General features: G+C 37.9%; 1 protein-coding gene across 5 annotated transcripts; it reads right to left on the bottom strand.

The window, feature by feature from the left end:
- Positions 1 to 749: 749 nt before the first annotated feature.
- MAFF (MAF bZIP transcription factor F) lies at positions 750 to 19646 on the bottom strand. 5 transcript variants are annotated; one of them, XM_087968318.1, is made up of 5 exons: positions 19462 to 19646; positions 16860 to 16925; positions 10680 to 10777; positions 6632 to 6703; positions 750 to 3687 (listed from the first exon to the last, which is right to left on the bottom strand). In XM_087968318.1, exons 3-5 carry the CDS (start codon positions 10701 to 10703, stop codon positions 3274 to 3276), a joined length of 510 nt encoding a protein of 169 aa, XP_087824444.1. In that variant the 5' UTR covers positions 10704 to 10777; positions 16860 to 16925; positions 19462 to 19646; the 3' UTR covers positions 750 to 3273. The 5 variants fall into 5 exon arrangements, with proteins under 5 accessions (XP_087824444.1, XP_026550675.1, XP_087824445.1 ...); XM_026694890.2 differs by lacking the exon at positions 10680 to 10777; XM_087968319.1 differs by lacking the exons at positions 10680 to 10777; positions 19462 to 19646 and adding an exon at positions 18718 to 19055.
- Between the last annotated feature and the right edge of the window lie 1850 nt (positions 19647 to 21496).

Below are 21496 nucleotides of genomic sequence, written 5' to 3' on the forward strand. Positions count from 1 at the left end.
TTGGCCAAATCACAATAGCACTTTGTGGTGCGCTTAAATAAGAGATACATCCATCATCCTTAAAAGGTGGAAAAATACTCCCAATAGTGGCTTCCAATAACTTAGAAGCAGATTTTTATCCCCCCAACCTTACCTGATGTTGAAAGATGCTAAAAGTGCATGGCAGATTCTCTACTATGTGTGCAAATGACCAGCAGACATAAAATTAATGCTGTATATTATTCATTTTCAATGAAATTCCCAGAATTGATTCCTAGATCTTCAGCACAATCCCTTTCATTTTCACAAAAAAAGAGCACATATCACTTTTTTTCAGTTTCTCCATTTTGGAAAAAAAATCTGGCTTTATTTGTAAATTCTACAAAATACAGAGGAGTCTGGCAGGACACTTACTGTAAGTCAGAAAATAAATAAGTACTTTTTTTCTTGCTCTATAGAAGATAAAATGTGATTTGCATATATAAAATATAAAGTACAGCTCTGTACCAACATCCCGGCCGTGCCACAAGGCAGAACGGCATAAAGAATGTGAAAATAACTTATATTCGTGCAATAAATAAATCACAGGGTAGGAATAAGGAAAAATAGGGTGACAAGGGTAGAAACGTTAAAGAGGAAATCCCCACTAAGGATCAAAAGGATGGAGAGGAAGGATGGACAACACTGGTTTGGAAGCTGATTCCATCTTAGGGGTAGAAGTCACGTTAAGCTGCAGGATGGGTAAATCCAACCATATGTCTTTTTTTAAAAAAAATGGATCATATTTGCCACTTAAATAAGTCACTGGCACATGCCTGGAAATGATTACCCACAAATACTCACTGGTTCTTATGTTAGCAACATATATTTAATGGAAGAAGGTACTTTCCTAAGTCTTCTAATCTAACCCTTCTCCATGCTTTCTACAGAATTACTGTTTCCATGTCTCCCAGGTGTATAAACTTCCCAGTTTCTTAAGCAATGGAGCTGCCAGTGTCTCTTGGTACAGATGTGCTATTCTCATATCATCCATGCTTGGCATAAAACTTCATACCCACTTTAAAATGAGAAGGCAATGGGCTAAAACTGCTTGGCCAAAAAGGCATACAGATAGGAAGTATATCAATAGCTGATTCTACAAGTCCAGTGCTAGTAATATTCTGTGTGTACATGCAGGCAGCTTGGTTTAAATGGCATATGGGATTCATGACAGCATGGCAGAGAAAGGGAAACAATACACTGTTTAAGTTTGTGTTTACTAAGTTAGGCTTTGAATGGTATCAGTTTTTTCTCTCTATAATTTTCTACAATTTGTGTTCTCTACAATTCACATTTCCAGCCAACATGGCAGAATGCATCTGGAAAACCACTGGACGGTATAAAAGTTACTACAATGAAAGGGGCAAGATTGTGATTGTAAACATTTTTAAAAATTGAACAGTGTGGTTTTTACAGTAAATACTACTAAGTGCATATGAGAATATTATCTTAAAAGAACAAGGGACAAACACAATGGCATCCAGGAGAACCTAAGTCTGCCATTGTGCTAGCTTAGACCAAACTAAGTTTTATTTTCATGACAGAAATTATTTTTGGCTATGATTTAAACTATTTTGCTGCTCTTGTGAAAATGCATCCTTCAGATATAAAGAAGAAAAACATTTTGAATTTCATCTACTACACTTTCCTAAATAGAAATGCACCTTGCATTTTACACAGCTGAATGAGGCAAAAAAAAAAAAAAAATAGGCCACAAAACAGCACAGAGGAACTATATCCCTCACCAATGTATTTCCAACTGAAGCCTCTTTTCCTTGTTCTATGTAAGTGACTGGATCTTTCTCAACTTGTTTTTGAGGAGAAAAAAGAAACTGGAAGAGATATGCTAGGTTGCATCCCATCGCTATGTTTAGGATTGATTCTGAACCCCTCAGAATCCCACACCCAATTGCCTGTACTGCTTCTTGGGGTGGGCCAACCTTCATATAGCTTCTCTTGAACATAAAATGTCTTAATCTCTGTAATAGTTGGGTATATTTCTTTCCTGAGTTTCTATTTCTAGTCTTTTGCCAATGCAAAAACAGAAAGAAAATACAAAAGGTTCTCTTCATTACATTCTGTTTGTTGCTATTTGTACCCCTCATGGAACTAATTGTTTTAGACCTCTCTAGTGTCTTCTCTAGAACTTCACTTGCAATTCTGTTGCCCCTTCACTATCCATCAGTCTCACTTGCTTTATTCACTCCTGCCTCATTTAATACACTCCCTCTTTACTTTTCCTATTTCCTTCTCTCTCTCTCTCTCTCTCTCTCTGTCTTTAGAAAACTGCTTCTATTTTGTCCATAAATCTTATAACCTCAGCAAAAGAGCACTTTTACAATCAAAACAGTATTTGGAGTACAGCTGCATCCACACACAGTTGCAGAAAGATTGTTTCTCCAATCACTGCAATGGGCATAATTCTTTTATTTCTTCCTAGGGTGGTTAGCAGCAACTAGCTCTTTTCTTGACACGTCCCTTTCTGATCCGTTTTTCTATCACCTTTGCAGTCACCAAGCAATAACACTTTTCTTGACTATTTTAAAATGTCTATTCATCAAAGGCTCAGACTGATTCTTGTAAAATAACAATTTCATGCTGAAGCAATCAAGAGGCTCTGAATTAAACAGTAGGTTAACTGGGAACTATGGTTTACAACAAAAAGCAGACAGAGTTATACATGAATACCTAGACTTGTGTCTGAACAACGAACCAAGAAACTGGGAAATTGATATCCTCTGATAACTTCTGGATTATTATAATCACTATGTTTTAGACATTAAAAGGAGACTTCAATCTTGGCATCCCCCCTTTTCCCCATCAGATAGAAGCTATCTACCTTTCTCTATAATTGCTGTCAAAACTTCTCTGAAGCAGCATTTCCAACTAAGGTATCTCATCTTCAAATCTCTCTGTTTTACATTTAATCAGTTGTAAGGTATGAAGCAGCAGAGAAGAAAACCTAACAAATATAAAATGGAAAAGAAAAATAACTGGCCACTGTAATCCAATTCACAAATAACTGACAGCTAAAATTACACAAGTTGGGCACCACTTTCCCACAATCTCAATGAAGGCAAGGACTAAGGACAAAGTTCAACATTTAGCCATTTGGTCTTCAAGTCAACTGTGTCTCCTCCAGTGGGTAGAACAAAAGTGGGAGAAGGAAAGAGCCAGTGCAGCTACAGCTGCTTTAGGTAAGAGCTGTGCAGAGGCATGGCAACAGGACTTAGTTCATGGCTCAGCTTGTAGGCACTAGGAGTAGGTGGCCTGGTTGGAACCAGATTTGACAATGGTGATAACGCTGGCAGTTGCCACCTTCGCAGCAGTGCCATGAGCAGTGACTGTACGGGCAAAGCCCTGCAGCGCTTCATACTTGCCACGCAGGGCGTCCAGCTCAAGGCGCATGGCAGCATTCTCCCGCGCTAGCTTATCAACTTCCCTTTCTAACTCTGTCTTTTGCTTCTGCAGCTCCTCCTTCTGACACACTCTCTTTACTCGGCAGCTGGCCGCATAGCCACGATTCTTCAGAGTGCGCCGACGTTGCTTCAATCTTGCTACCTCTTCTTTGGACAGGCCTCTCAGATGGTGGTTAAGTTCCCGCACTGACAATCCCATAAGCTCCTCGTCTGAAAGGTGTGGTGTGTTCTCACCCATCTCCCGTTTGATCTGTTTAAGAAAAGGATCGAATAGTTGAGAATCAGCAGAGGTATGGGAAAAACAACAACAACAAAGAGCAGTGGGAACCTAGAAGAATAAAACAACAACAACAGGGGAACAGTTTGTAGCAATAGTATGTAGGCATTGTTATTTGTATACATTTTCTGCAATGTTTTTTAAATTAAGGTTTTTTCCTTACATGGTAATAATTATATTATAAATTCCTCCTAATAAAATTAATTGATTTTATAATAAGGTTTTGAAGTTTGAAGATTTGACTAAGATCTTTAAATTATTTAGCCAGGACTAGACGCCAATGAACTCAACGGAATTTACTTCTCAATAGAAGGGCTGTGTACTTAAATCAGTGTCAACTGAATCAATACAAGTTACCCATCAACTAAATAAGTAGGATCAAAGTATGACTCACTCAGTCTGGATTTATTCCCATCACTTTGTTTCTTTAAAGACTTCTTTAATCTTCCATCTTATCAGTGTTATTATTTCACAGCAGCAGAAATTGCAACCAAATATAAAATTTTATGTTTCTTTTATGTAATTCCCCCCATAACTTCATTGTGTTAACTCTTTGATCCAGTTCATCAATTAGTTTACAGAAATTGCATTCTATGTCAATTTCATTTTTTTCTCTTATAAAGCATTTTTGAAAGATGGAATATTCTTTAGATTCAGAGGAAAAAAATCTAGAGCAACGCAAATATATCTAGTATTGGATCTCAAGTAGCTCTTTGGGAAAGAAGTGCCAAAATCCAGATATCATTGCAGAAGATACTCCATTTCTGGGATTAATCAGACAAATCTGATTCAGGGGGAATTCAAAAACAGGATCCAGGATGCAAATCTTAAAATTGGTTTGATATGATCCTTTATGTATGGGATCATAGACCATTTACAGTGTAATCCTATGCAGACTATGTAGCAAGAGAAGAAAAATTCTGTTTCCAAACTCTCAATGGAGAAAATAACTACATACTGTATTTGAGACGTTAGCTTTTGAGAACATCAAAGTTATCGTATAACAGTGACTAAGTATTGCTCAATATTGGTGTAAGACACATGTGATATTTTCCTGCTACAGTTCAGATGCTACTGGCTGCATTCCATATCAATTTCTAAATACCTCTTTTTGAACCGAATTTGCAATTTCTCTGCCTTCAGATATTTCTAAGCAAAAGTTAAATCAACACTTGATTGTCTTGACTTTTCCAGCTTATAGGAACACAGCAGGAATAGCCATTCCTATTCAAATTGCTTTGAGGCAATAAATAATTAGAAGGAAGTGGCCATTTGGCTAAATAATCAAACCTAGTCTGAGTTTCCACACTTAAACTACTATATATTGCTTGAAACTATTTTGTTTAATCAGTATACAATTTCTAATAGTGTCACAAAAACAAAGACATGTAAACAATAGCACAATGTTCCTTTGCAGATCATGCATTGCTAAAAACAAAGTTATAATTGAATATTGTCATTATGATATTATCATAATTTCCTAATACTTGCTTAGTTGCAGGCCTTTTGACAAAATTCACCGGCTTCCGGACAATAATTGTTGGCTCCCTAAAAAACCTTGGGGTGAGCATACCTACCCCTGGCTGTTTCATACAAAATCTGTTCTAAATTAACGTGCTGGTTTCCTCTTCTAGAAAGGTGAAGCAGATAAATACAGTTCCCAAAATTACTGCCCTGGATTTTTGTTTGGAAAAAACTTACAGCTGACAATGAAGAATGGATTTATTTACTCTAATATAAAGGAGGGGCTGGCTTTTCCTGACAATTTCTGTGACTTCTCTGCAGGACACACCTCCACTAGTCCTTACTTTACCTGCACACAATAATGGTTGCCTCTGTCCTCCAGGTTTGTGTTTAAAGAATTGTGGTGGTGCAGTGGTTAGAATGCAGTACTGCAAGCTAACTCACTGCTCACACTCCAGGAGTTAGATTCAGACCAGCTCAAGGTTGACTCAACTTTCCATCCTTCTGAGATCAATAAAATGAGGACCCAAATTTTGGGGGGCAATATGCTGACTCTGTAAACAGCTTACAGAGGGCTGTAAAGCTCTGTGAAGCGGTATATAAATCTAAGTGCTACTGCTATTAAACAAACAATGTGATGATCTTAAGAATGAGGAGACAATAGTGTCAATTTTTTATTGTTTCTTTTCTTGGATTCAAGCAGGGAAAATACTTATATGGAGAAGCAAGTGTCGTTCTTCAAATATTTCTGAGAAAAGTAATAGGGGCCCAGCTTACTAAAATGTGTTTGTGTATGCATATGTATGGCAAGAATTTATAGTTCACATTAACAAAGCCACATCAGTGCAATAACTCTCAGAGAGAAAAATTACATTAGGAAAGACACAGAACATCCTTCCCTTTTTGGCTCAATGCTGCTAGAACCATTTGCAAATATGTGTCCGTATGTGCTTCAGCAACTATGTGGATTACAGACTGGCTATTATTTAAAAAGAAGTCCTGCATCAACTTATTGAAAATAATTTAGTTCCATACGAATTTCCACACACATGTTCACCAGGCCAAAGGAGAAAGTGAACAGCAACACAAGCAGGAAGGAAAAATGGAGAAATGGAGGGTACAGAGAACAAGGAAGTAAGGGCACAAAGAAGAGGGAAAGTGAAAGGTGGGGCTAGAATAATTGCAGAGAAGATCAGGGGAAAGGAGTTGTACACATATTGTGCAGAAATTCTGTAGAGCTTGTAAGGTTTACTTTTCTTCCAGTAAGAACTCTGGATGCTGTTTTTTTTTTTTTAATGCCAGATAATAATTACTGATTTAAGTCATGATGGTTGATCTGTTGTAGCAAAATACCAGAGTTTTATGGAAGGGACGTGAAAACTCTAGGAGACCCCCTATCTTGGCAAAAAAATGACAGAGAGAAATGTGTTTTTTCAAATAGCTATGTCCTTACCTTTAGGGCTTTGGTTGACAAGCTGTCAGATGACATTTTCTTGGGCGCTCCTGACAGTCCCCCAGAAACACCCTGTAATTAGGGGGGGAGGGGGAGAGGGAGGGAGGGAGGGAGGGGGGAGAGAGAGAGAAATTGTTGTTATTTAAAGCTTGTCCGTAGATTGTGTCTTTCACAGAATTTCCCTTCTTTTTCATCTGTTCAGGTCTTCCAGTCTCATTTTCCTACTATCCATCCTACCCAGCTGGCTTAAAAAGCAAACGAACCCTGGAATCAGTTCCTTACTTAAGCAGGAGCAGCAAAGATCCAAAAGTGCTGACCCAGCATCTAAATGATTTTTTTTAATAAATATATATTTTAATACTTTTAATTTCCCCCAAAGCAATGTTTTTCAAATTTGGCAACTTTAAGATGTGTGGCTGTCATCACCCAGAATTCTAAGCCCAAAATGAAAGTTTTTGCACAAAACAGCCTACCTAGCCACCCAAGCAAAATATGAGGTATCTCCAGTACATCCTCTCCTCCACTGTACAGTGACTCTATAATGGACATGCTCTGCAGTTGCCGGAAACACAGAAGGGCAAACATTTCCTGAGAAGGAAACTGAGCAGTGGAGAGCCAGCTGATGGGTGTGTCTCTGAAATGGCAGGGCCTGAATGGAGACACGAGGGAGGGAATAAGAGCAATACATTTTGGTTTTTGGCAGCACAAGAACTTCAGTCCACTGGGGGGGGGGACCCTGAGAGTGACTAATAAGCCAAACCCTTGCATCCCAAAGGGCAGATGTATGTCAACCGTCACTACTAAGAATTATGCATTAGAACAATGTTTGGAAAACACTGCATTAGAGAGTTGTGTCTGCAGTCAGATATGTCTATACAATCTGTGGATCAACTGTTCTCCTCAAACAATGGGATTATCCTCAATTTATCTCCTTTTTACACTGACATTTGCGTGATTCAAAAAGGATTCTTATATAGCAGAGGTCTCCAAACTTGGCAACTTTAAGACTTGTGGACTTCAACTCCCAGAATTCCTTAGCCAGTGAATTCTGGGAGTTGAAGTCCACAAGTCTTAAAGTTGCCAAGTTTGGGGACCCCTGTTATATAGTAAGGCCAATGGCAGCATCTGATATCTAGGAAGATTATGGCCCATAATTACAGTATTTATTTTCTTTCTCCCCCCTCCCCCCAACCACCCTAGACCTGGCATCCTGGAAATACCTGGTGGCTGAATCTAATTGCTCTTGTCATTTTGCACAACAGTACTGTGAGGACAGCAGGCCATTAAAAGAGTCTTTGAATTAAATCCTGGAATTCAACATATGACACAACATACAATGCATGTTTTAAAAAATTATACCAGAGGAGCTGTGTCCCAGGATGGTCCAGCAACAATCTACAAATATATTAATGTTTAGATGGAGACCTTCCAAAGCAGCTTAAGTAGAAGTATTATATAAAAGTGAGGACAAATATATATATATACAACTTTCCATCCTTTCCTACCATGCTTTCCCTTTTTATTTAACAATCCTGGCATTTTTCTGATAGGTCATCAATGAAGGGACATCTTGCTGACATTTGCCTCTTTGTCATTCTTCTTTGGAAAACTGACCTCCAATTATACAACTGTATTATGTAGAGCTTTTGGCAACTAGCAGTCACAACACTGTATTTTATTCTTGGAAGTCTTCTGGAAATAATATGGGAAGCTCAGACTACAATAAGTCCTTTATACTTTATCAAATTATTATTTCACTTCAGCTGCAAGAGCTGAGAATTTGTTGTTCTACAGATATCCCTGAATTGTACTTTATAGCATTCTTCAGAACTGTCCCTGAGATCCCTGGGAATTGTAGTTCAGCAATGGCAGACAGCAAGGAGATTGTATTCTCCTAATACAGAGTTTCTTAATCTTAACAACTTTAAGATGTGTGGACTACAACTCTCAGAATTCCCCAGTTGAGAAGCACTGCCCTAATACTTAGTTTCATCATGTATGTATTGGTATCTAGTGGCATCATATAGCCATCTTTGTTCTCAGAATAAGTTTGTTCAAATGTATAGCTTTGTTTTAAGGATTATGCCCTCCATGTCGCTGAGCTCTTAAGAATATGGATAGCACAAATGAATTTTACTTTATAATAGTATGATTTCACGCAAGTAGTTCTAGTATTGTCAATTTTCTTTGAAGTTTCCAATCCAAAAGTGTTGGATTAACGCTCACATTTATGCTATGGGAAATGTAATCTAGTAGGTAGAAGGCTAAATTTCAATTTGCATAAACTAATCATTTATGGGATTTGAAGGTACCCAAATGTAAAGCCCAGAGTATTAGTATGCAAAGATCAGCCCAAACTGATATATCTGGTGCGCTCTTGATGACTTTGGAACACTTGTTGTTCCAGCCTAATTCTTCCAAAATTTGAAGTGATGTTAAATGTAATATATTGCCTTAAATTATTGTATTGTTTTAAATATTATGATGTGGCTAGAAGTGAGCAGGAAATTCTTTCAGAGTCATGGGGGTGGTTAGATATCTCTGTCCCTTTGTTAATTATCTATTTAACTCTTTTAGAAAACTTTGAGTGGGAGCTGCCCAGAGTTGGTTATAAGATAGGTGGCTATATAAATATTTTAAATAAATGAAACAAATCCAAATAGATACTTCTTTTGTACTTTTATCTACTCCTCCAGAATCTCAATTCCTTCACACTAATGAAATCCAATTGTCACTAAAATGTTTAACATTTACTTTCAGATATTGATGTGATATTTATTCTCAGTCCAGGATTTGACGATGTGAATGTAAATGGAAAAGTACAGAATAAGTAAGAGCAGCACTGAAATGTTTAAGGGAGATTTAGGGTATTTTTTAATCTCTCAGAAAGTACAAAAACTTGATATCTCAACTTCAATCTCTGAAGTCAGGATTTCTAAACTTCTCATTCACTTCACAGACTTTCTGGAGTACCAGGGATAAAATGTGAAGCATAAGATCATATGTATATTTTTCAATCACCTGCAGTGATTTCCTAGAGTTAGGTTACCACACTTATAGATTTCAGAGTAAAGCATAGAGTTCATGGTTCACAATATGAGAGATGTCCAGAGAATATATCCCCTGAGACTATGAGCACATCAAGGAAAGTTGTGCTTTCTTTGAAAGACATGCAGAATTTAAGTAGTATTTTTTTTAATTTCATCCTCTGGTCAAAATTAAGTGTTTAAGTGCCATTAGTCATTTGGCTACAAATCTAAATAGTTATTGCTGAGATCACATTTATACACTTGTCTCACAGGGAAGCTTAATTTTTCCTCTTGAAATTGGCAGTACTATTATATAGAAACAAAAACAATCCTTCAGCAATCTTAAAGGATGATATTTGTTATGGGATGAGGTTTAGTTACTGTAATAGATTTACATGGTTGCCCCACTGGAAATCATGAATATTCTTTTGGCCCCCTCTTTCAGAGAAAGAGCTTATAACTGCAGAGCTAATAAAGCTATCGTATTCTTAATAAAACTACCTTGGTTGAAATACAAGTGACTTAATTTAATATTATACTTCCCATTTTTAAAATATCTGATAATTTCCCCTATTTGCAAAGCAATATTAGGGATGATAAATTGCAATAGAAACAAATATCTAACCTCATTAAAACACACCTTAAGGGTATAATCACCCTTTTTCATCTCTAGAAAAACATGGTTTAATTAACAATAGTTAATGAAGCAAGACCTTGCAGAAGACCTATTTTTAAATCTAGTCCAAAGAATTTTTCTTCTTCTTTCCCATAGACTCAAATGTCTTACAGATGAATGTACTATTTTTTCCATACATAGTTAACTACAACCAAGGGATAAGGTTTCTTATTTCTAGTCTTGAACCAATTTAATTTTATATACTTATATATAATTTCTCAATCTTCTCATACCATCAGGATAGAATGGGCTATTCCTTTCAACGTGTTTCTTAAGCCCTGTGGTCAATGAAGGAGGAAAAAAACTATTTCATTGTAAATCAGCAGAAACAGAAACATGTTACCACCTCTACTGTGCCTTTTGTCATTACTAGAAGTGGAATCCAGGCTGTGAAGTATTCAGGCAGATATGCAGGCCTTGTTATCCAAAAATCTTGTAGAACTGATAAGACAAATGGCAAGAAATTCCCACCATGAAATCCAATGATGAAAAAAGCAAGGTTCTACCTTTAAGCAAGAAAAGCCAAATTCACAGGTAGAGTATGGGTGGTACTTTACTCAATAGTAGTAACTGTGAGAGAGATCTTGGAGTCCTAGTGGACAATCACTTAAATATGAGCCAGCAGTGTGCTACAGCTGCCAAAAAAGCCAACAGAGTTGTAGGCTGCATTAACAGAGGGAGATCACGTGAAGTGTTAATACCACTTTATAATGCCCTGGTAAGGCCACACTTGGAATACTGCAGTATTTTGGTCACCACAATGTAAAAAAGATGTTGAATTGGGTATGCCTACTTTAATGAAAAGAAGGACTACGGGTGATATCATAGTAGTGGGTTGCCACAAAGCAGAGGGAGTCAAGCTATTCTCCAAAGCACCTGAGGGCAGGACAAGAAGCAATGAATCAAGGAGAGAAGCAATCTAGAATTAAGAAGAAATTTCCTGAGAGTTAGAACAATTAACCAGTGGAATAACTGCCTCCAGAAATTGTGAATGCTCCAACACTGGAAGTTTTCAAGAAGAGATTGGACAACCATTTGTTTGAAATGGTATAGGGTTTCCTGTCTGAGCAGGGGGTTGGACTAGAAGACCTCCAAGGTCCCTTCCAACTCAACTCTTCTCTTCTCTTCTCTTCTATTTAATAACAGGACAGGTAAAAAAAATGATGAGAAAGAGGGTTGCTACAGAAACATGGATGGCTTAAAATTGCATGAATGACACTGAAGAGATTCCAAAATGTGTACAGTCTGGAGAGCACACATTGGACTGTAATACTGACAGCATTTTTGAAAACCATGAAGCTTTTATCCTTTGGTTATCCTCAAAGCAATATTGCACCACATCATCTTGGGTGAAGAGTCTCTTGAAGTAAAGTCAGATAGTCCAGGGTAAGAAGCTTGCCATAACCCATCAATACAAAGATAAATTTCTGTGTGTAATCAATATGAAGCAATGATGTTTTCTCAATGCTAATTCAAAAAACTTGGGAAACAAATACTCCTTAATCGTGAGACGGTCTCATCACTAAAAGAGGCAAAGGCAAAACTAAATATGCATTGAGAACAACTATCCTCCTAAGAGCTAACAAACTAGGAATCAAGAAGTTGAGGCTTAAAATATAAACCCATCAGCTGGAAACTCTGGTGCTTGTAGTATATTATTTCTGGAAGATAGTACAATGGAATGCCAGTCTCTTAAGTGTCAACCTAAAGAAATGTGCAACCATTCAATTCCTGATAGGAGCACTGATCCAAAGTTTACCTATGTCTCTTTACTTTTTAGTTGTCTTAGTAAGATTGGAACTAGTTTACAGTTTAGACCAGGTCACTTGTTGCTTAAATAATGCTAAAGAAATCATAATTAGCTAGAACCCAATAAACCATAAAACAGGGTTTAACAAATCACAAGGCCTAAACTTGTAAAATCAAGACTAAAAACATTAAGGTGCAGCCACTTTTCTGAAGCCACAAGTCTTAAACACATGATTTTTGAGCACTTTAACATAGAATAAAAGTGAAACTTACTTCCAATACCAATGGGGTTAGGAAAGGGAAACAATACCGATGCCAAGAATTGTCTTCACCAAAGCTATTCTGTCCATTTTCTGTGCAATTAAAACTTGCTATAGCTCCATGTCATTCTTTGTCATTCCTATATGCTTAATTCAGCACCAGTAGCTCCATATGTCATTTCTATGGGTGGAGATACAGAATAAATTTCACAGGGTGCACAATTATTGCTGTTGGGAGGAATTCCTTGTAGATTTCTCACTATTCTAAACTTTTAATTTTTTAACAGAATAACAGAGTTGGAAGGGACATGGAGGTCTTCAGTAAAATGCACTGCTCAAGGAGGACACCCTGTACCATTCCAGACAAGTGGATGTCCACTTTCTTCTTAAAAGCCTCCTGTGATGGAACACCCACAAATTCTGAAGGCAAGTCATTCCAATGGTTAATTTTTCTCACTTTTAGGAAATTTCTCCTTAGTTCTAGGTTGCTTCTCTCCTCGATTAGTTTCCATCCATTGTTTCTTATCTTGCCTTCTGGTGCTTTGGAATTGACCCCCTCTTTTTTCTGGCAGCCCCTCAAATATTGGAACACTGCTAACATGTTACCCCAGTCCTTGTTTTCACTAGATTAGACAAACCCAATTCCTACAACCATTCTTCATATGTTTTAGCCCCCTCCACCCTTGTAGTAATCTTTATTGCTCTTTTCTGCACTCTTTCCAGAGTCTCTACATCTTTTTTATAATATGGTGATCAAAACTGGATGCAGTATTCCAAGTGTGGTCTTACTAAAGCCTTATAAAGTGGTATTAATACTTCATGTGGTTTTGATTCTAATGCAAGGTAGCATTGTGTTGGCTTTTTTGGCTGCTGCTGCACACTGCTGTATATAATGACTACTGGTATTTAGTAATATAATTATATAGCAAAGAAAGTACGTTGGTATATATATTCTCCAAATATATTTCTAGAATGTTGTTTGAAATTTTTGTGCAGAATCAGGGCAGAATGGAGATGCTGGGTACATTTCCGTATATTTATAAAATTAAATAATGTACCAAATTCTTTCAAAATGGGCAGTTCAAATACAATAAAGGGCAAAACTAATTCTTCCTTTGGTACACACACATTCTTACCCTTCTGTGACCCTTTTCAATATATTTTAAAAGGAAGTTCACAGAGTGCTGCAAACTATTATATGAGGAGGAGGGTAGCAACTTGTCCCAGACATCACTAATTGCATCAGAGGGAATGTCCAATAAGTCTCCATGATACTTGTGTAACCACATTCCACAAAGCAAATGGAACATGTTTGCTAGATAAGGGAAATAGTGGACTTCTCTCAACCCATTGCTTAAGAATCAAATGCTAAGAACTTTTGCCTCTGTCATGATATATCATATAACGCCTATAAGCAAAACTGCAAATAAAAATAGTATTCCCATTCTAAATATGATTCCCTGAGCCTGACACAGTTCCTCCTGGAGTGTTCTATCATAATGTTAAAAGACTTTTGCAATTTGCCTGTTCAATTTTCAGAGGATGAGAGTAACGCAAAGACACTCCCTCTTGTTTCACAAGAATAAGAAGATCAATATTTGGATAATTTATTTGCTAGCAAAATTTATTGTAACTCTGTCAATATATAGCAGCTGTTTGCACAGTGTATGCAGTTTTTATGGATTTGGCATCCAGCATCTAAGAAGTTTATTGTTTTGCTAGTGTACAAAACTATTGCAAAACTAACAGCTTTTCCCCAAAATGGTATGCTAACTTTTCTGATGCCAAGATGTGCATTTGGATGTGCATACACATCTGTATTCAATGGACTTCTCATATAGGGTATCAAATATCCAAGACAACATGGAAACAGCAAGGAAACAAACACATCTTTGTTTTGAAAATAATGAACCTTTCTCCAAGCAGGTTCACTATTTTCAAAACAAAGATGCATGCACAACTTTTCATGTTCTGGCTCACCCCATCTATTCAACAGTTTCCAAATTCATAGCTCTTATAGTTCAACAATTCTTAGGTATGACAAAAATGAGCAAAGGAATAATTATTCCATTTCCAGAACCGAATTTTACACAGATATCAAATCCTTGAGTGTAGAGTCTGGTAGTTGTTGCTTCTATTCTGCTATTGATACACATATAGCTTGAAAGTATGGGAATTGAGCTAACATACTGTAGCTATTGCAATATTTAAAACACTGATAAACTGAAAGGAAAAAAAATCAACAGTCACGATTGAGAATAGTATATTCCCTGATAAAATGCCCTCCAGGAATTTCAGGCTTGGCACAGAATTGTTTAGAGGAGGAAAAAAAATACCTATAAATTTTAATACACAAATTTGTCTTGGTAAAATTCTGATTGTAATGAAATTAATATTCTTAAATGCACACTTGGCAAATTTAACTCATACATTTTCTTCCACCAAGATCAAAGGGATTTATTCCTGACGAAATATGCCTAAATCCAGCTGTGTATTTAGCATCCATACACTGATTTATTATTTCAATAAAGCATCCATGTGGAGCAATTTCCAACATAAAGCTCAAGAAAACCTATTTGCATTCAATTGTCCATATATGGTGTATATTTTCAGCACCAATGCGGATTTGCTTTTAGATTTTCTTTCTTTATTAAAAAATATGTTTTATTATTTTACTTGTGATCCAGCACAGTACTGTGCAAATGAGTGGTCAATAAAAATGACATATAGAATATGCACCTTATCTGTAAAATATTTTCAGCACACTTTGATTGTTCTCTCTCCACCCATCTCTTCCCTTTCTTGATCAAATTATGATAAAGCAAAATGTAAAGTGATCCTGTCAATATGCTATACATTATATATTCTAGAGATTTGTAGTCATGCAAACAAGTAACTTGTGGTCATTTTAAAGACCCTTAAAATATACTTCGGGCACAACTGTTTCCTCACCATAACAGGCATTATATACTAAGAAATTTAATCCCAGATGACTTTGATTGGAAGCTTTCTCATTGTAAAAGAAAACTTGAAGAGTTGCAGCTATGCAAAAATTATCAAGAAACCCAAACCTAGGATTTGATATAATTCCCATGAAATGTTCAGCAAAAAACTTTAACTAGTAAGCATATTCAGTGGCATTTTTTTTACAATCCTCCCCGTTCACCTCTTCAACAGATGTTTCAGATTTCATGTGACAATCAAATCATAAACATCTGCCTTCTTGGGATCTTTAACCAGAATGGCATCTTTGAGATTGTTGCAAATTCTAATTATAGTAAAGGGATTCAGGATGAGGACTTTTTAGAATCTATAGGCATAACAAGGAAGCCTCATTTCTAGAACTGGCTTAATATATTGTGTAAACTCAGCCACTACTGTTATAAATCATAGTTACAACATAGTATACTCTCACCCCAGCCAGTTACATTTTATTTTGTAAGATGCAGTCAAATGAACCATATCTTAGCATGATTTGTCCACTCTTTCAATAAAAGGAGTTTCACAGGTTTATGTAAGAGCCTTCTCTAATCACTGTAGTCCAGTATTAGACTAATTTTCAAAATTTCTCACCAGAAGGGTTAAGATGCAAAGGATGAGGATTGAAAAGGTGTCTGAATATCCAACCCTAGACAGAAATGATCATATGAAACACCTCATCACAGGTAGCTTTAATTCATTTCAGCTCTCAAACTCCACAGATTCTCTGGTGGGAAAAAAACACCCTTCCAGTTCATTCTTTAAATAAAACAAAGTAACCTTCAATTATAGGAACTTCTCAGTTTTGCTATAATCCCAAAGTCTACTGAACGCAATCTGGTGTAAGAGACTTGCATGTAAATTAAGATATCCCCATTCCTGGCAATTATATCAGGTACAAGCAAAGCTCAAAGATCTTCTCTGCAAAAACTCTTAATTACCCTCAAACTTCCTTCACTGGTGCCTGCCATATAATTTGGATAGGAAGAATGGATTTAATTTGGTTACTAGAAATCTTCACTAATGTGCCTGTAAATTCAGAATCTACAACATTCTCGACCCCAGTGTTGTGTCACAAAGATAACAGCCTTGTAAACAAGCCAACAAAAGTTGCAGGTTCGTATATTTTTAACTTGCCTGCTAAAAAAAGCAACCTACGTTACCAGTCAGGTTTCAAAAAAGGAGAAGCTGCCTCCTCTGAATTGAACGTGGAAATGGAAACTACATACCTGTTAGTAAGTTAATAACCTTGGTTAAAAGGTTTTTTTCTCAGGAAAAAGACTGCTCCTTGCTAGTTACCGAAAGGAGAATCTCCCACCTCTCTGCTTACTTACCTGCACAGAGCTGCAAGTTGACTCTGGCAACCAAGCAAGTTGTTAAATACTAGATGGTTACTTTTATAGATAAGGAGAATCAGAAATTTGCACTTTTAACTATTGCTTTTCTTGATCAAGTCTTCAAGGTAGAGTCCTATAGATATCTATTCAGTTGTAAGCCTAAATGCAGACTGTTTATGGTTATAAAAGCCAAGTTACCTGGGAATTATGAAAGATACGATTGTATACATCTGGTAGGCGCCAACCTGGGGAGAGTTAATGCATCTTCAAAAAAAGATAGACACACAAGGTGTTACTAAATATAGGCTTAATCAGAGCAATAATTAAAGGATGGAGCACATCACCAGTACATGTTCCTTAGAATCTATAAACAAATATTAGCTGTAGTTTATAAAAGGAATGTGTGTGTCATTATGGGAACCATGAAATCTAACTGTACATATATCTTGAGGAACCTATATTTTCAAAAATGTGATACTATGCAGACACACATTTTAGAATCCTTAAAAGTTAGAAAAAATGAAAATTCTTTCAAAAATTTTCTATGCACTTTTACAGAAAAGAAAGCTTACAAATACATGGGCTAGAAATTGTTGAGTCTATAAATTGGAGCAAGCTGAATTAATGCAGAACTACCTTATTACAGTAGTTCCCTTTTGATTCTTAGGCTACATTAATTTAAACTAGACAGAATAATTGAAATTGTAATTTTGGTGTTTAGATGGAAAGGAATCCTTATTGTTGCTGAATTGCACATAACAAAAACTCAATAATACAAGGCTTATAAAGTTTTTGTTTTACTCACAAGTGAGGGCAACTTTGAGATCAAATTAAATCCTTTTCCTAAATAAACATTTATGAGATACATTTTGCCTTGGCTTTCTTCTTTGTTTTACCATCTGCAATTTATAACTCTCTCCTTTCTCTTTAATGGTTAACTACAAACCACCTGTCCCACAGTTTAAATATAATGCTTTCAAGAGAACTGGCATACCAGAACTTTTGTAAAGCACAGAAGCAGAGTTATTAAACAAAATATCCAAAGAATTCAATAGCTTAATAATCACTTAATTGTGGTTACAGCAGCATGAGTATCACAAAATATAAGATGCAACTCTAGGAGCTTGTCCTCAGTGAACTTCCAATCAACATGTAGCAGAGACAGGTACCCTTTCAAGAAAAAAGTTTCTTCTCTATTCTGCAGATCTTTAGATATATTTGTGACTACATTGACTGAGAATGAGAGGACTATAGCCAAATGTATTTTGGGGAACACTGGGTTAAAAAGGTATATAAAGAGGCTACAAAGATCCAGGACAAAAAGAGACTGGCCATCTTTATATAAAAAAAGAATATGAAACACTTTATCCAAAATGCATGCTCTTTTGTGAATTAATAACTACAGACTGAAATAACAATACCTGTTGATGCCAATCTTGGCTGAGTGCCTCTTAGGTTAGCAATACCAGCCTTGGGTAACCCAAGCTCTTCTCTGCAGCATTTCCATCCCTGTGTTCCACCCTCTCCAGGAGAAATCCACCTGCTCCTATTCTGGTTGCTTTTAGCACTTTACAGTACTTTTTGATTTTGCTTTAAAAGCACCCTACCAAAAGATGGCTGTTCTACTTCTGCTTTTTCCCCCTTTGATCAACTTTGTCATTTATACTGGTGACTTTAAAAAACAACAACAACACTGTTGAAAGAATTAAACCCCAAACAATCCGGAGATCCTTTTAATCCAAAATTAAAAACAAAGTAGGATTGTGCATGTGTTTATTCATATAAATGAGGCGCACCAAAGAGGAAACAACCCCAAATTAAAATTGAAGACATCCCTCTAGATGTGCATAAAAACAACAACAACAACAACAACAACAACAACAACAAAAGCCTTCATGATCTTTAAGGAGTTTAACAGGACGGGGGTGGGGGATTAATTAGGACCCCTATGCATGAAAGCGATCCCACAAGTTCAGGCCAAGTTTTGTTTTGTTTAGGTTTTTAAATGCTGATGCAGGATATCTACACGGTTGGTTTCCCCAAACTCCCAAGTCACCCTTCGTTTGCTCTTCACTTTCCCTGCGTCATCAGGCATTCAGCACCATTCTGGAGGTTCAGCCTATTTCGCCGGGAACTCCCGAATCCACCTGAATATCCCTCCAAAGCCACCACACCATCGTTAAAACCGAACCATTGTAAAACTCGCCTATTATTGGCGGGATAGGAAGGGAAAGGAAAGGGCGGATTTATACCGATCCACATGATTTTCCAATGGAATCCACACCCCACCCTCACATCGGAACTCGCATTGGTGGCAAACGGCTTCTTACATGTGACCGAGGCCTCAGCACGTGCAAACACAGGGCTAATAATGTAACGAGCACCTCCTATTTATTAAGCGATTTCCTGTCTCTTATAACTGCCTCGCAATTGTGAAACGAAGGCAAAGCAACACAACTTCTTTAAAAAAACAAAACAAAAAAAACAACGGCTTTGCTCCAAATCCGGATGTCTTCTACAGATTCTTTCTCCAAGACAGAGCTACACGCTGAACCTGAGCTAAATTGAAACATCTCCCGAGAAACAGCTATTACTGTCTAGCTCTGTAGAAAATCAACCCCAGACAGACAGTCCCTCCTCACCACACGGAAACAATCCACAATGAACCACCCTGCTACGGTTTTCTCCATCGCTTTCACCTCTCCGCGCCTGACGTTAAAAGCCTCACTTTGGCAGAGTGCAAGCCGCCATCCGTTCCTGACGCCTGTAAACTAGATTATAAACGAAACATTCTACTTACTGCCAACCAACTCGTCCTTTTGTTTGCCGTTTTCCTCTTTATGCAATCGGAGGGGCCGCGTTTTCTTGACAATTAAGCTTTCAAATCGCCTTGTTTATTTCCCCAAATGAAGTTGTTGTTTTCCGAAGCGAAGGGCTGAGCTGGGCGCTGCGCTGCGATCTGCTGAGTTGTAATATGAGTTTCCTGCAATTACTCACTCACAGGATTCTTTTCATTCATAAAAACACAGTCATACAATGACATCATTCTTTCCCCTCCCTCCCCATCTTGGTGAAGGGCACAGACTGAAGAATGGTGAAAGGAAGCTGCCATCTTGGTACTGGGCATTTATTTTTAAAGGGACCATACCAAATGCTTTGCAGTTGGTCGCTAGCCTTCAGAATCAAATGCTTTGATACAAATAGATACTATTTCTGTGCAAAAAGAAAACACTGAAAAATGAGTAGATAAAAATGCTAACCTAGGCTACTACCAAAAACTATATACATTTTGTTTATATCGAGAGGTGTCAATTTACATGATCACTAATTTATTTATTTATTGAATTTATATTGCCGCCTATTCGCCCATGGCGAATATTTTGCCCTACATAATAATTTGCCCTACATCCCACTGCAGAGCAAGGAACCTGCCACATAGCATACAAAAACCCTTCCGGACAGGGGTCTCCAACTGTGGCGACTTTAAGCCTGGCGGACTTCAACTCCCAGAATTCCCCAGCCAGCAAAGCTTTGGGGAATTCTGGGAGTTGAAGTCCGCCAGGCTTAAAGTCGCCATGGTTGGAGACTCCTGCTTCAGGAGACTGATGCATACTGGAACTTTCTGGTTCAAGTCACATACACAATGTAGGCTCGTGCATCTGGCTTCATCATTTTTAATGTTAAGTCTTCCAAAACCATTATTGGGCAAAAAAAAGCCACCCCAAGCTTCACTAAAGAGCTACCTCCCACTCCTCCCACCTGCCCATCTTGCCCACCCAACCTGACCTGTATTTCTGTCCTTTTGGCTGCCTTGCAACCTGCCTTGCAGGAAAGCAAACAGTCCAAGAACTGCACGGTTCTAGCGTTGCTTGCCATGTCCTCCAAAGGGTGTGCGGGGGAGGGGGGAAAGCAAAAAAGCAGCTCTAGAACCGCAGTGTAGTGCACAGCCTCACCCCTGAAAGGGCTTCCTGCAAAGCCTCACGAACAGTTTGTGAGGCTTTGCAGGTACACTTCTAACACAAACTGCAGAGTGCACACTGTGCCTCCGGGAAGGCTGTGTCATCCCAGACATCTCTGCTGCCACCCCAAACAGCATCTCCCACACAGTCTCCACATTTGCCTGGGAAGCCACCACTGGCTCCCTGGCCTCATCCAGCGATTGAGAGTACCACACCTCACCATCCTGCAACCTTTTCCTGGCCAGGCCTGGCAAGCTCCGTTTGGCAGACCAGAGACTGGTATGCTAATACACTCACTATATGCATCCCAGGATTGGGCTGTCACCCAGCTCCTGGATTCTGGGCCAGAAGGAAGAAAGCAGTGAAGGTGAGTGAGGGCAACAATGGTGGCAGAGTGCAGGGCCCCCAAAAGGCCGGTGGAAGAATTGAAATGCAGATGGGAGTGTTGAAACACCCCTGTGGTTGTAAGCGCAAGTGGGCTGTACGATTGTAACATTGGGCACGTAAGTCCCTTCATTTAGTGCTGTTGTAACACTGAATGGTTGCTGAATGAAGTCAAGGACTATCTATATATAAGACTCAGTGAAGATCTGTTATATTTGCTTTCATTATACAGGTAGTCCTTGACTTACAACCATTTGTTTAATGACCGTTTGAAGTTACAATGGCACTGGGGGGAAAAAAGGAATTTATGATCAGTTCTTGCACTTAGGACCATTGCAGGATTCCCCACAATCACATGATCAAAACTTGAGTGCTTGGCAACAGGCATGAATTTAGAATAGTTGCAGTGCCCTGCGGTCACATGATCACCATTTGTGACCTTCCCGGCCAGCTTCCAACAAGCAAAGTCAATGAAGGAAGTTGGATTCACAT

Source organism: Notechis scutatus, chromosome 6 (assembly GCF_049901735.1).
Source record: "Notechis scutatus isolate UNSWTSFEM ecotype Mainland chromosome 6, rNotScu1.2, whole genome shotgun sequence".
Lineage (NCBI taxonomy): Eukaryota > Metazoa > Chordata > Lepidosauria > Squamata > Elapidae > Notechis > Notechis scutatus.